General features: G+C 40.1%; 2 protein-coding genes across 9 annotated transcripts in view; one reads left to right on the plus strand and one right to left on the minus strand.

The window, feature by feature from the left end:
* The window catches only part of LOC116834592 (large ribosomal subunit protein uL15-like), a 107,815-nt gene that overhangs the window by 14,201 nt on the left and 78,450 nt on the right, over nucleotides 1-15,164 (plus strand). The window lies entirely within an intron of this gene.
* The window catches only part of DENND2B (DENN domain containing 2B), a 315,618-nt gene continuing 307,955 nt past the window's right edge, over nucleotides 7,502-15,164 (minus strand). For all 8 annotated transcript variants that reach the window (XM_075065155.1, XM_075065153.1, XM_075065156.1 and 5 more), the window contains 4 exons: nucleotides 14,012-14,123; nucleotides 12,646-12,885; nucleotides 8,855-8,941; nucleotides 7,502-8,408 (listed from right to left, as the gene is read on the minus strand). In XM_075065155.1, coding sequence (XP_074921256.1) covers nucleotides 8,374-8,408; nucleotides 8,855-8,941; nucleotides 12,646-12,885; nucleotides 14,012-14,123 — 474 coding nt within the window. In that variant the 3' untranslated portion in view covers nucleotides 7,502-8,373. The remainder of the gene's footprint in view (nucleotides 8,409-8,854; nucleotides 8,942-12,645; nucleotides 12,886-14,011; nucleotides 14,124-15,164) is intronic.

Here is a 15,164-nt window from a genome sequence, read left to right on the forward strand (position 1 = left end):
AATAATGTTCCACTAAATAGAGATAATTTAAGATAAAAGATGACAGGGAATTGCATGCAGCTACTAAAATGCATCTAATTGTCAAGGGAAAGTAAGAAATAGATTAGCACATTCTCATTCCCACTTTCTGCTCTATTTGTTATATACATGTCAGTCATGTTGGTTTATCCATTTCCAAATGAATATATGTAACAGCAACAAAAGTGCGTGGTCAGGGAAGAATCTTACATTAAAGACCAGTGGACAGTAGATGTCTTCCTTGTGATATGTATGTATGTATTTATAAGGTTATCCAAGGAAGACTTGCACATTTTTGTATCATTTAAGGAATTTTCTGAAAGATTTTGATGACAGCTCTGAAAACAGACAGATGCCACCTGTAGCCTACACACCAAAAGATCCAATGTATTGTATCACACAACTTCCATCTGGATGATAATAGTTATTCCTTAAACCTTTGAGAAAAACAGCTATGATTAGAGACTGATCTAAATTGAGTTATTGTGCTTATTATGGAAATAGCTGCAATCTTAACTACAAAGTTACTCTAAGTTTGTTTAAAGACAGATTTAGCTGCCTCCCTAAAAGACAATGAATGTTAACTTCAGAATTGTCAATATTCTTAGCAATAGTTATTGAAATGTTTAGCACAGGGATTGGCAACCTCTGGGATGCGTGCCAAAGGCGGCACGCAGGCTGATTTTCAGTGGCACTCACACTGCCCAGGTCCTGGCCACTGGTCCAGGGGGCTCTGCATTTTAATTTAGTTTTAAATGAAGCTTCTTAAACATTTTTAAAACCTTATTTACTTTACATACAACAATAGTTATATATTATAGACTTATAGAAAGAAACCTTCTAAAATGTTAAAATGTATTACTGGCGCACAAAACCTGAAATTAGAGTGAATAAATCAAGACTTGGCACACCACTTCTGCAAGGTTGTCAACCCCTGGTTTATCATGTGATTTTCTGAAGAACATCTAAAAAACCACCATGAATTGTTCCCCTAAATAATTTGTGTAAATTATGTGGTGCCATTTTAAGGGAAAAAAATTGGAAAAAGATTTTAGAAAGTTAGCTTTAAGAATATTGATGTTCCTTGGAAAACAGTAAATGTGGGAATGGACACCATTGGTAGCCAACTGATGAGAATTCTCTGTTTTCCAGTGACAGAAGAGCAAATACTCTAGGCCAGATTTTAAGATGCAGTGATCTGAAGAGAGTGCAGTTCAGAGGGCTAATTCTTTTTTGGTGCAAACTGTCATAGCTCCAATGAGTATTTTGTTTGCAAAACTGCTGTAGGTTTTGTGAAGGGGTCAGTCCCCTGCATCAAGATGAAGCAATCTGAAGATAGCTGAAGGGTACAAAACCACAGGATCTGTGGCTGTGAGGCAACCCTTTTCCTCCTATACTGGCAAAAGGCAAAGGAGGTAGCGTAAAAGCACCCACTGTAGTTCCACTAGAGGACTGGACATATCAGTTTTAGGGTTACTGTACACTGATAATATGGTATGCACCCAAGCACCTTAGAATCTGTCCTGAAATGTCTATCAAAGTGCATCATACTTCTGTAAAAACACTAAGTGGTTCTACTGTTACTTGCAGGCTAAGTTTTCATTGATACAACAGGATACAGTTATGAAGTGACCTGGGACTAAAATTACTATGTGGAGTGCAGTAATTGTCTGTACATCATGATCACAAGCATATCTCTGCTCCTTTTGTCTAATTTCTCTGTGTGGGATCCATGAAGGTACTTAGGTGCCCCGACATAGGCCCCTAAATCCTAGTTTTAGCTCCAGTGTGATTCACAAAATTCCTGCTAAGCCCTGTAAGTGCCTAAACTCACTCAGCACCAAAGTTTTTTCAGAGTAAAAGTTCCATAGGCTCCTATGTTCCTGCCTCTGGACACTTTTGTCCCCTCAAGGCATCTGAAGGCCTATCTCCCACCTAAGTCCTAGACCTAGAGCAGCTCATGAACTACGGGAAGACAAATGTTCAACCACCTGTGTCACATGTGAGGCCTGATCCAGTAGGCATGCTCGGAGGTTGCCTACCGGATTGAGTTCCATTCAAAATCCAGCCACAGGAGGTGGCGCCCACTTTATAACTTTTAGCCCTATTGGTAGCCCAGTTGCCTGGGGTATGGGAGTCGCAGATTCAATTCCCCCCTCTGACTGAGGGGGAGAAAACATTTGAAGAGGGGTCTCCTCCCAATCAGGGGAACACCACTAGTTACCCCTCCCCATTCTGAAAATTTAACATTTATTCCTACCCTTTGTTCCCTGTCCTTTAACCAGTTCTCAGTCCATGAAAGAATCTTCCCTTTTATCCCATAACAACTTAATTTACGTAAGAGCCTTTGGAAAGGGACCTTGTTAAAGGCTTTTTGGAAATCTAAGTACACTGTGTCCATGTTTGTTTACCCCTTCAAAGAACTATAATAGATTAGTAAAACATGATTTCCTTTTATAGAAACTGTGTTGACTTTTGCCCAACAATTTATGTTCTTCTACGTGTCTGACAATTTTATTCTTAACTACAGTGTATTGTTTCAACTAATTTGTCCAATACTGACGTTAGATTTACCAGTCTGTAATTGCCAGGATCACCTCTAGAGCCCTTTTTAAATATTGGTGTTACATTAGCTATGTTCCAGTCATTGGGTACAGAAGCCAATGTAAAGGACAGGTTACAAACTATAGTTAATAGTTCCACAATTTCACATTTGAGTTCTTTCAGAACTCTTGGGTGAACACCATCTGGTCCCAGTGATTTTTTACTGTTAACTTTATCAATTAATTCCAAAACCTCCTCTAGTGACACTTCAATCTGTGACAATTCCTCAGATTTGTCACCTACAAAGGACAGCTCAGGTTTGGGAATCTCCCTAACATCCTCAGCCGTGAAGACTGCAGCAAAGAATTAATTTAGTTTCTCCCCAGTAAGACTTTATAATCTTTAAGCAAAACTTACATTCATAAAAAAGACTTTTAACAGGGTAGACAGAACGGAGAATTTGTAAGTCTTGGACAGACTCTGAACTGTGGTGAAAAAAATGACTACAGGAATATTTACTGGACCCACACAAGAGTGGAGAGGGAGAGAATACATTGCATCTTTAGCGGTTTACAGTATCCATTTCATGGACTGAGAACTGGTTAAAGGACAGGGAACAAAGGGTAGGAATAAATGTTACATTTTCAGAATGGGGAGGGATAACTAGTGGTGTTCCCCAACAGTCAGTCCTTGGACCAATCCTCTTCAACTTATTCATAAATGATCTGGAGAAAGGGGTAAACAGTGGGGTGAAAAAGTTTGCAGATGATACTAAACTGCTCAAGATAGTTAAGACCAAAGCAGACTGTGAAGACCTTCAAGAAGATCTCACAAAACTAAGTGACTGGGCAACAAAATGGCAAATGAAATTTAATGTGGATAAATGTAAAGTAATACACATTGGAAAAAATAACCCCAACTATACATACACTATAATGGGGGCTAATTTAGCTACAACTAATCAAGAAAGGTCTTGGAGTCATTGTAGATAGTCTCTCTGAAGACTGTCCGTTTGACGAGCAGAACAGTAGTCAAAAAAGCAAACAGGAAGTTAGGAATAATTAAAAAGGGATAGAGAATAAGATGGAGAGTATGCTTATTGTCCTTATATAAATCCATGGTACACCCACATCTGAATACTGTTGTACAGATGTGGTCTTTCTCATCTCAAAAAAGAGATACTGGCATTAGAAAAGGTTCAGAGAAGGGCAACTAAAAATGATTAGGGGTTTGGAACGGGTCCCATATGAGGCGAGATTAAAGAGGTAGGATTTTTCAGCTTGAAAAGAGGAGAACTAAAGGAGGATATGATAGAGTATAACATGATGAATGGTGTGGAGAAAGTGAATAAGGAAAAGTAATTTACTTAATTCCCATAATTAAGAACTAGGAGCCACTAAATGAAATTAATGGGCATCAGGTTTAAAACAAATAAAAGGAAGTTCTTCTTTATGCAGCCCACAGTCAACTTGTGGAACTCCTTGCCTGAAGAGGTTATGAAGGCTAGGACTATAACAGGGTTTAAAAGAGAACTAGATAAATTCATGGAGGTTAAGTCCATTAATGGCTATTAGCCAGGATGGGTAAGGAATGGTGTCCCTAGCCTCTGTTTGTCAGAGGGTGGAGATGGATGGCAGAAGAGAGATCACTTGATCATTACTTGTTAGGTTCACTCCCTCTAGGGCACCTGGCACTGGCCATTGTCGGTAGACAGGATACTGGGCTGGATGGGCCTTTGGTCTGACCCAGTATGGCTATTCTTATGTTCTTAGGGGAGTGCTCTAACCATTGAGCTAGAGGGTATTCTAATATGGAGTTTCCTCAGTCCCTCCTGTTGAAGTTGTTGCACTCTGGGTAAATAATGAGAGTGGTTGAAGCAGGGGAACTAGATCTGGGCTCACCCACCTCCCAGGTCAGTGCCTAAACCACTGGGCTACAGCATGATTCTCTGTCTGGCCTAACAACTATTTGTCCACAGAGTCACTCAGCCAGGGAAAGAGAATGGGAATGTGTCTGTCATCCAGGGGCTAGGGGACCCACCTGGGAGTTCCTGAGTCCAGTGCTCCTGTTCCAATCATTTTTTTTTTAATCCAGAGTGCAACAGCTTCAACAGAAGAGACTAAAGGAGCCCCACATCAGACTATCCCCTAGCTCAGTAGTTAGAGCACCCTCCTAAGCATTGTGGGAGACCCCTGTTCAAATTATCACTTTGTGATGGGAAAATTCAAACTGGATCTCCCACATCCCAGGTGCTCTAACTAGTGGGCTAAAAGTAATAAGGTGAAGACCTCCTTTCTGTGTTGAATGAGGTAGGCACTGAATTATTCCCTCAAAAAGTGGCTGAGGCACCTAACTCCACACAGCTGGTTTCTGTTCATGGAACACTATCGGAGCGAGTCCTTACAGCCTGGACTTTGGTGCTTACCGTCAAGAAAGGGGCTTAGCACACACCCTGGGCCAGCATCTCCTATTAGCTAACTTAGGCAGGGAGCTGCCTAATGAGCTGGCTTTTGTGGATCACCTTAGGCCCCTATCTTTCCCCCTTCATTGTATAGGGAGCCTACATGCCTAATTCGGCTTTGTGGATCACAATGTTGTTCCTGTGATTTTCTTGGTGCCTAACTTGAGGGGCCATGAAACTTCATTGCAACCCCCAAGAGCCCTTGAGGATGCCACCCTCTCTGCTCCATAGCACATATCACAGTACCCTTTTACCACACTTCATAAGAACTTACCAGTTCAGACACAAGATCAACACAGTCACCTACATTCCATTGTCCCATGTTCACAGCAATCAAGAAACCAATGAGATTTACTCAGACAAGATTATACGATGCAGACAAATAGGACAGGCAAGGCTGGATATCCCTGCATATCTTTATCGTAACTCAACAAGAGGTTAAGATTTTATGCATTTTTTTATTTTTACTTTCTGGATTATACAAATCTCTTATGGCATTAGAATGTAAGTCCCACCATCTGATCTAATTTTTTTGTTAAGATTTTTGCTTTTACTATTAAATGCTGTTTAAGTAATTTTCGCTTGTTAAGGACTTTGTAATGACTAACAGACAGATGGGAATGATTAACTCAATATTTTTTGTTCATGTGATGATGTGAAATTCAAGTTTTCAGAAAACATTAGGATTGTATTATTTACACATGCTACATTTTAGAATCAAGGATGGATGTGCAATACTGTGGAATATATACATGCCGTCATCCTCTTAAGAGTCCAATATTGATCTCACATACAGGGCACCAAACCTGAAACAATATATGCATTTGGGATGTGTCATAACATATGGTATGCTTTAAATACACCTCTACCCCAATATAACATGACCTGATATAACACGAATTTGGATATAACACGGTAAAGCAGCACTCCGGGGGTGGCAGGGCTGCGCACTCCAGTGGATCAAAGCAAGTTCGATATAATGTGGTTTCACCTATAACATGGTAAGATGTTTTGGCTCCCAAGGACAGCGTTATATCGGGGTAGCAGTGTAATACCTACAAGATAGCAAATTAAACTAAAACTGGTAAGCTTTTCACCTAGATAGCTGAAGCACAGATGAAGGAAGACAGCTTCAATGTGAGAGGGTAAGTGCCTCATTATGATAGGGCACCCTCCGGGCATTTGAGTATTTTATGGCCATTTTTCTCTTGTGTTTGTAACAACTGTTCCCATGGCAGCCATTTCCTTCAGCCCAGGGTGCTGTATCCATGATTTTCTTAGAAGATACTTCATGGTCCATAGATTCATTAGCAGGGGTTATTTATAAAAGTGCAAGAGTCAACCTCAAAAAGTCAAGAGTGTCACCTCTAATTCAGGGAACAAAGGCCAGAGGTCATGGATAAATCTTATAGAGCAGCGTAATCAGATGCTCTTGCAATCAAATACAGCACAATCTGAAATTGTTAAGAGAAAAGGGAATAAATTACATCGATACATCTCCAGTGTATCAAAGGCACTTGGTATTTTCAGTTTTGTACACATTTCATATATACTACATAAACTTTTATGTTAGAATTGAATGTGAGGGACGTAATTGCTGGAAAGGAAATTACTTCACCTTCTCAGTGAATAAACCCTCCATTTTATTCTATGAGGCTGGTAGCAAACCTGAACCACTGACAGGTTAGGAGTTGCGCAAGCCTCAAATCCAGTCTTGGTAAGCACAGAAATAAAGTTTTAAAAACTTAAAGTATATATACTGAGAATGTGTTTAAGGGGGAAGAAGTATCTCTTAATTTGGATTAGCTGATAAGCTTGCAAACTTTTTCTGATTTACCCTCTTTGAAACTAAGGATTTGAGTGAAATAATAAATGAACAGCAATGTAGAAGACAATGGGTATGTTACTAACATTGGTCAAGGATCAATTAATTTAAATAATTTTAAATTAGGCAAATTTGGGGTGACTTCACCCCTTGTGCAAAGGGCTAGGGATAAGGCCAGTACATCTGTCCCTCTGCAGTGCTTAGGATATTAATTCTGAGATACTGCAAAGAAAAGGATATGACTAACACATCTAGTCAGTGCTGGCTTGAGCTGAACTGGTACTCAATGCAAAGTCCGGGATTTGGCATCCCCCTCTTCCACCTATCATTATTCATTTCCACCTCCATGTCCGCATCGCTCAACCTGTTTCCTTCTCAAGGCATTTAAACACAACATTACAAAAATCAACATGAAAAAGTTTACTCGTTGGGGTACATTTAACTCATTATGTTAATATGACAAACTAGTATGTTATTGTCCCACCAAAAGAATAAACCTGAACAAACATTTTGAAAGATGATTTTGTTGCCAGATTAAAATTGATAGAATGGTGAGATAGATTCTCAGGTAACATCCCGAGTGATCTAGTGTCAAGTAAGAAAATAGGTTAGAATAAATGTCATGAAATAGCAATCCTACTAAGAGAGGTGTATATTATTCATTTTATAATTTAATTATAACATATTCAACAAAAATCACAGCAAATGTACTCTTTTGGTATCTAGTGAGACAGTAGCAGAAATGTTGGAGGGAATCCAATGAACATAAACAAACAGGTATATTTACACAGTTTATTAAAAACCATACATATATATATTAGGAAAGGATGTACTGTACCTAATGATTGCAGCTTGCATGTCAAAGAACTGAGATTTCCTCATATTTAGCAGTCATAGTGCAGAATGCATTAAAAATTTTTTTACTGACCATAGTTCAAACCAAGTAGAAATTCTGTTGTGAACCAAGTTATTACAAAGTTACCTGTTGTTATTTCTGTCTTTTAGAATGTATTAGTAGGAAAACAAGAGAAAATTATAAACTCTGTCACATAAAACCAGTCCCCTTGCATACAACCTCTCTCTATATACCCTGGAGTTCATTCACTATTACAATATTCAGGCATCAGTGTAGTTCTCACAAGCATCCTTCAAAGTCAGTGGTTCTGCTGAGACAGTCAGCTGCACATAATTAGCTATTCATTTTGCACCAAGCATAACTCAATTCATACTAGAGAAAGAAGCACCTGTTATTCTCAGGAATATACAAATATTTACCACAGTTTTTCTTGCTCATTAAAAAAGAAAGCTTACAGCACATTATTTACAAATTCTGTCCAAATACATAAAGAGGAGTCATTATAAACTTTTTTTTTTTGGCTGGTACATTGTCAAACAGCATTTGCAGTCACTTAAAGCTGTATTCAGCTTATCTTATTCTCCTCCGGCACCAGAATCTGAAAGGGTGTAAGGGTCTCAAGCACAGTGTCATAAAAAGTCTTTGGATTGATGTGTCAGTAGAAAGGAATTAATTCTTCTTGTGAAGGAACTTCATTTTATTTCCTACATCAAACACAAAATGTGTTCCATCAGTCACTAACATACATTGAAAAACAAAGAGAAACTGAATGTTAGTTTAAAAAGGCTTCAAATGTGTACTGTAACCAATATATAGTGAACCAACTAACTATTAAAACTCTGGACAACCAAATCTGATAAAAGGCAAGGTCCCTTTCCAGATTTTTTTTTGTGGGGTGCGGGGGGGAAGAGTTGGGGGAGGAATACAGTGGTTAGGTAAGGTTTCTTTTTCCAAAATTAGAATGAGACTTTTTTAGCAAAGACCATAATAAAACCTACTATTGTCAACAATAAGTAGATTTTTGTTGATTTTCTTTTGATAATTCCTATCATATCATTAAACTACTGGTTGAGTATCACATTTCATTCTAGGCAGAGCTGTGCTTTAAGACCTTTTGTTAAAAACATTTCTTGAAAAAGATTTCCCTTACCAAGACCTCGCAGGAATTTGTTTACTCCACTTTGTTCGGTGTCTGGAAGCTCTTCCAAATACTGTTCAACTCTCTGTTCAAAGAGACCTGTGGGAAGTAGATAAAATAAAGCATTGTTTGGTCTTCTTTCCAAGTGAAAGGGAGGGTGAGGGTGAGATGCTATGGAAAAGGGAATCAAACTCTAATGCTTTTATTTGTGTTGCCCACAAAGAAAGCACAGACATTTCAACAGTTTCTATCAACAGTCACCTCAGGAGTGTATTATAGGTTCTCAACCAGGAATCCAGGACCCATGGGGGCCGGGGAGGGAGGGGCACAAGCTGGTTTCAAGGGGTCCATCAAGCAGAGCCAGCATTAGACTTGCTGGGGCCCAGGGCAGAAAGAAGATGGAAGCACTGAGCCCTGCCACCCAGGGCTGATGCTGAAGCCTGAGCAACTAAGCTTTGCAGGGCCACCTGTAGTGTGGGGCCTGCAGCAACTGCCCTGATTGCTACTATCAAATACTGACCCTGGCTTTTAAATGCAGAAAAACAGTTGTTGTGGCACAGGTGGGCCTTGGAGTTTTTATAGCATGTTGGGAGGGTCTCAGAAAAAAAGGGGTTGAGAAACCCCTGTCCTTTAAGGATTTGTGGCCTTTGCAGAGCTAGATTAATTTCCTTCCCTTCCTTTGTCTTTCCTACCAGCCTTTTTGTCAGTAGTTTATTCTTAGAAAACTTAACAGGACAACAATTTCCTCTTAAGTTCAATTTCCCATCAGAATGTTATCAGCCACCTTAGGCATTGTGTCAGAGTTTCAAAGACAGCAGGAGTTGCTTTCATGATTCTCCCAGCATCCATCTTGCTGAGAAATAGAAAGCCAGGTCTTCCTTCACACCCAAGACTCCATCTGTCCACCAGGCAGTACAACATGCTAACAGAGAGTCTGTGGCCAGGCCCAAGCATCAACATTTAGCATAACTGCACTCAGTAAACTGGCTAATCTACACTTGTTGCATCCCTGGGTAAAAATAGATATTTATGCACATAACTCTCACAAAACAGATCTGAATGTTTTCCATTTAGCCCCAATCCTAACTGGACACCAAAATTACAGTTACCATGGGGTTGGGGGAGGGGCTGAGTTATTAACTTGCACTGGCCCCTGCTCAACCAGGGCCACCTCCTACCTGCAGGCTGGCTCCTTGTCAGGCAGCAGCAGCTCCTGTCCCAACCCTGGAGCAGAGGGAGCCCCAGGCAGCAAGGGGAAAAGGGAAGGGAGTGGAGATAGAGATGATCCAGCCAGCAATGAGGAGGGAGGGAGAGGAGTGAGCAATGGGGTTGGGGCCTTGGGTGAAGATATGGAACAGGAGCAGGGCCTTGGGGAAGAGACAGGGGTGGGGCCTTGGGGGTCCAATTACCAGCAATTAGAAAGGTGGAAACCCTAAACAAAACATCCTAGAAAATAATCTTGGAAAGATAATTAAAACAAGAACTAGAAATGTAGGCACTCCAAATGAAGTAGGGTCCATCTCACATTACAATTTCCTGCCCTTTATGTTTTGCTTGAAACAGTAATTCAATTTACTGCTATAAATACCATTTAACATTTTATTTCCTTCAAAGAAAGCCTACTTGAGTGCTTTCTAAACCACAACGATTTCTTAGACTGCCTCCAAAACCAATACTTTTTTATGCCTAGGCTCAACCCCTAAAAAACTGCCAGGGCCGTTTTAAGATTTAGAATACCTACTTTGTAATTTAACAGTGAGAGAAGAACTCAGGGGGTTATATCACCCAGCAACATAATTTTATCACTGATCCTGAACTGACGTAAAGCCTGATCATGCAAATCCATTTGCATGTAAGCACAAGGACAGACTGGCAGGTGCAAAGTGACCTACGTCTAGAGTGACCAGACAGCAAGTATGAAAAATCAAGAGAGTGGGTGGGGGGTAATAGAAGCCTATATAAGAAAAAGACCCAAAAATCAGGACTGTTCCTATAAAATCGGGACATCTGGTCACCCTACCTAGGTCATAACTTTTGAGAAATGCATAAAATACAGGCAGAAGCCAGGACGTGCTCCAGGCCTTCAGCTCTTGAAGTTAATGGGGTTTGAGGTTGTTCAGTGCATAGCAGCAGATCCATTTTGTAGAATTTGTCCCCAAAGGCCTGATTTTGCAGTAAGATCTGTGCAGGGGGGCTTCTGTGCCTGCATGGAGCCCCAATGAGGCTTTAAACAGGCGCAGAGGTCTATCCCTGCAGTGCTCATTACAGGATTAAGGCTGTGGTGAGTAGTTTTCAGACACAGAGGAGTGGAAGAGGAAACAGAGCCAGTGTAATGGGGTCCAAGGGCTTGGAGCATATATTAGAGGTTTCCTTCCGTGAGCCTTTTGAATACTTCCTATTTCGTGTGATCAGGTGGATTCCAAATGCAAACCCCATGCTATTCATGAGTATCTTTAGAAGCAGGTTATCTCCTTCCTCCATATTCAATTTTCCACCTCTCCTCCTTGCCCAAATTTCCCCTTTCAATCCATCCATCCCAAATTACCCAGCCAGCCCCCACATCCTTGCCTCCCCCATTCCAGCTCTCTTCATTGACTGTTCAGCCTTCAAATACCATACCTTAAGGAATCTCCTCTCTCTGACATGAAGCTAGAAAGGCTTCTAGCTGCACAAAGCGCTTGGCTACTCTACCTCACTTCTGGCTTCCCCCCACGTGGTGCAGCATTGCCCTCATGCAGGAGGGCAAGCCCCAGCTTGCTTGTGCGTCCCCTTGATATCCTTCCGAACCTCTTCCAGCTGCCTTCCGGGCCGGGGGAGGAGCAAGGCTCAGCTGATAGCAGGGTCTGGCAGTTGCCAGTAGATGGCACTGCTGTGCAATACTCAGCAGCCTCAGCCCCAGACCAGGCTAACTACTGCACAGGCTGCTCAGTGTTCTTTATGCACATGCACCAGAACTAGGAACACAGTGGCTCTTTAGTCTAGCAGGTCTGAGAGTTTGACTCATCAGCTAATTGCCTGTTTGTCCAGTTAGAGTTACACTAAAGTAGTCTCAATTGCCTAAGGAGGTTGTGGAATCTCCGTCATTGGAGGTTTTTAACACTAGGTTAGAATTGTCAGGAATGGTCTAATTATTACAGGGCTCTGCCTTGAGTGCAGGGGATTGGCCCAGATGACCTGTTGTGGTCCCTTCCAGTTTATACTTCTATAGAGCTATATGAGTGAGGGTTTGCAGGAGCAGGACCCCTGCTAGGTAGATTACATTGGTCAGATTTCTTCAACAGTAAGACTCTTCCCCTACAGTCTATCCCCTTAGTCTTTACTCACATAAACACCTCTCTCATTCACATGAAAGGGATTATAGGACCAGGCCAAATTCTGTCTTTTAAATCATGTCCTGCACTCTTGTTTATTTGCTGATATTTATTTTAACCAATATAACAGTTTTTTCCACATTTTTACTTTGAACCTCATTTGAGGCATCCAAGAGCTGTTCTAGAATCATGAATGATCTGTATCGTTTACAGTATTTCATGGTGTGGAGCAGTCAACTTTTCCCTTTAATAATTTCATGTACTGAGATGGGAAGTGTCACAAGGATGAGACTCATTCTTTCAAAACCTATCACTTCACCTTTAATCCAGGGCACACAAAAGAAGAGGGTACTGCGTGTCTGGCAAAGTTTGCCATAGCACTGATATTTGGCAGTATATAAAGCTGTAATTGCTAAAACCATGTGAAAACATGAAAGTGTATCAATCCCTAAATACAGTCTGCATAGTAGCAAAGGGAATCACAAGCCTTACCTTTTGCCCTGCATTTTCTCAGTTCTCTATCCTGTATAAATCCAGCAAACATTTGGGATTCCATAAAGACCTCCAGGAAGCGACGGATATTCTTGGAAGCTACAGATTTGCGGAAAGCATCCCTTTGGAAGACACGCTCTCCTTTTTCATTCTGAGTTAAGAACAGGGAATAGTGGCCAACAGTTTCCACGAAGAATCGGATGAAAACTTCTGATACTAATCCATTCAGGGTGTTACATTCTGCAAAAGAAAGCAGCAATATAACACTTAAATCATCTGAAGAACAGCTGCAGTACAAGGTCCCTGCTTGGTCACTTGCACTGGATTTAATGTTTTCACCTAATATTTCTCCCCAAAAAAGTCTAACTAGAATTATAATAATAATATCTGAAAAAAGATCTGCAACACCTAAGACCACATAAATGCCCTGCCACCCTCCTTCTCTTGCCCCATCAAAATTAATTGGATATGGAAAGCATAAACTGCACTATAACTAAGCGGAGTAGCCGTGTTAGTCTGTATCAGCAAAAACGATGAGGAGTCCTTGTGGCACCTTAAGAGACTAACAAATTTATTTGGGCATAAGCTTTCATGGGCTATAACTCACTTCATCAGATATATCAGTGGACTCCATGCATCTGATGAACCTTATGCCCAAATAAATTTGTTAGTCTCTAAGGTGCCACAAGGACTCTTTCTTGTTATAACTAAGCTTGTAAATCATCCATATCTCAAAGTCAACAGAAATACAGTTTTCTTTACTGAGTAATCCACACGAGACCCTTAGAGGATGGAGAATTAAAAATTAATATTTGAGGCCTTAATCTGAAATGTGTCTCTGCTGTTTGAACTTTACTTCTTCTTGGATAGTTAGCATGCTTCTGAATGATCCTGAGAGTAAAATTTTGTGCTGAGGGTAATAAACCTTTACAAAAAATTGATTGAAAAAGATTCAATTCTTGTATCACTTGTGAATATCTCACAGATGTTAAAGTGACTTTACATATTTAAAGCAAAGTTTAATAAAAATAAATATAAAATGGATAGACTTGGACTAACTGTATATTAGATTTTTAACATCAAAGTCTCTGAGAAAAGGTTAAAACACATTTATGGGAGTGTGTACACTGTGGAATTTAAATGATATATTAAACAGGCTGTTAATATGTTACAGTGCTTTGAAAATTATATTACATGCCCTCAATCATCAACTCCAATTCAGAAACAAACTGATGCTGTAAAATGTAGCTGTAGGGTGAGATTATAAGTTTTCTGAAAGTAGGCCCGTGTTTCTTTCTCCTGATCCCAGGGACACAATACCACCCACCCACACAGGTAGACAAAACTTGTTTCCAGAATATTTTACCATCATCTGAATCACTATCTGAATCCTGATTTATCAGTTCACTTTTTCTCTCTAGAGCCTGCTCCAGAGCAGCTTGCAATTTCCTAGGTAATAGCGTGTCTTCATCATCCATCTAAAGGAGAAAAAAATATATTCTTTAGACTGTTTTCTTCCCTATATGCTCATTTGCAGACAACGGTTTTTCAGGGCCTAGAATTCAGAAATAAAATATTCTGTTTGTTACTTTAATGGCTACATGAATACAATAATGAAACCTTATGTTTCTCTGTTATATATTTCTGAATTTAACTTTACAATGTTTTTCATGAGACTGAAGTAGGGAAATATAACATGCTATTGGAGTGAAAGGTAAATACAAATAGGCCCTTAACCTGCTTGTTACACAACAAACATATTATGAAGGCACCAGACAGGCATGATGGATTTCCTGAATATACACAAGATGAAGGCCTAGCCACACATACACACAGCTGCTCAGGCTCGGTTCTGGAAGCTTCTATTCTTGATAGTTCCTCTTCTGCTCATTTTCCAGCAAGTACTTTTGCTCATGCTCTACACCATATTTAACATTTGCTCCAGAAACAATGAGCTGATATAAGACTTCTAGAGTTGCAAGGAATCTTCAGAGTAATCTTATCTGTTTGCCCAACCTTTACTTTAAACGGTACATCCAATTGACTCAACACATTCTCTTTTATCTGTAAATTATCTAGTGCCACCTTACTTTCAGGAAATAGTGATTCTTTATTTTTCTTTTTCCAAGGTTTCCTCTTATTCCACAACTCAGTAAATCATCCACAATTTTCTCCTCTCCACCTCTAGACTTCTTCCCCCCCACCCCATCTTATCACCATTTTTGCTTGTTGTCTTGCTAAAATGATGTTGAAAAGATCAAGATGTCTCTCTAGGGCCTGGATTTGTCTCTGTATTACAGTAGATTCTGCTTAACAGCAGTTCTGATATTAACAACTTCCATTTAATAGCAATGTTTTGCTGGGAACCAATCCCAGCCAAATGACTTTAATGTTAAAGGGATTCAGATATCGGCAATGGCATGATGCTTATTAAGAACTTTTTCAGGAAGAAAGGCCCTAGTAACAGGCAGGGTAGTGGGAACAAAGGACATGCTGACACATGCCTTCCCTGGCTCCAG

This window comes from Chelonoidis abingdonii, chromosome 4 (assembly GCF_003597395.2).
Source record: "Chelonoidis abingdonii isolate Lonesome George chromosome 4, CheloAbing_2.0, whole genome shotgun sequence".
Classification (NCBI taxonomy): Eukaryota; Metazoa; Chordata; order Testudines; family Testudinidae; genus Chelonoidis; species Chelonoidis abingdonii.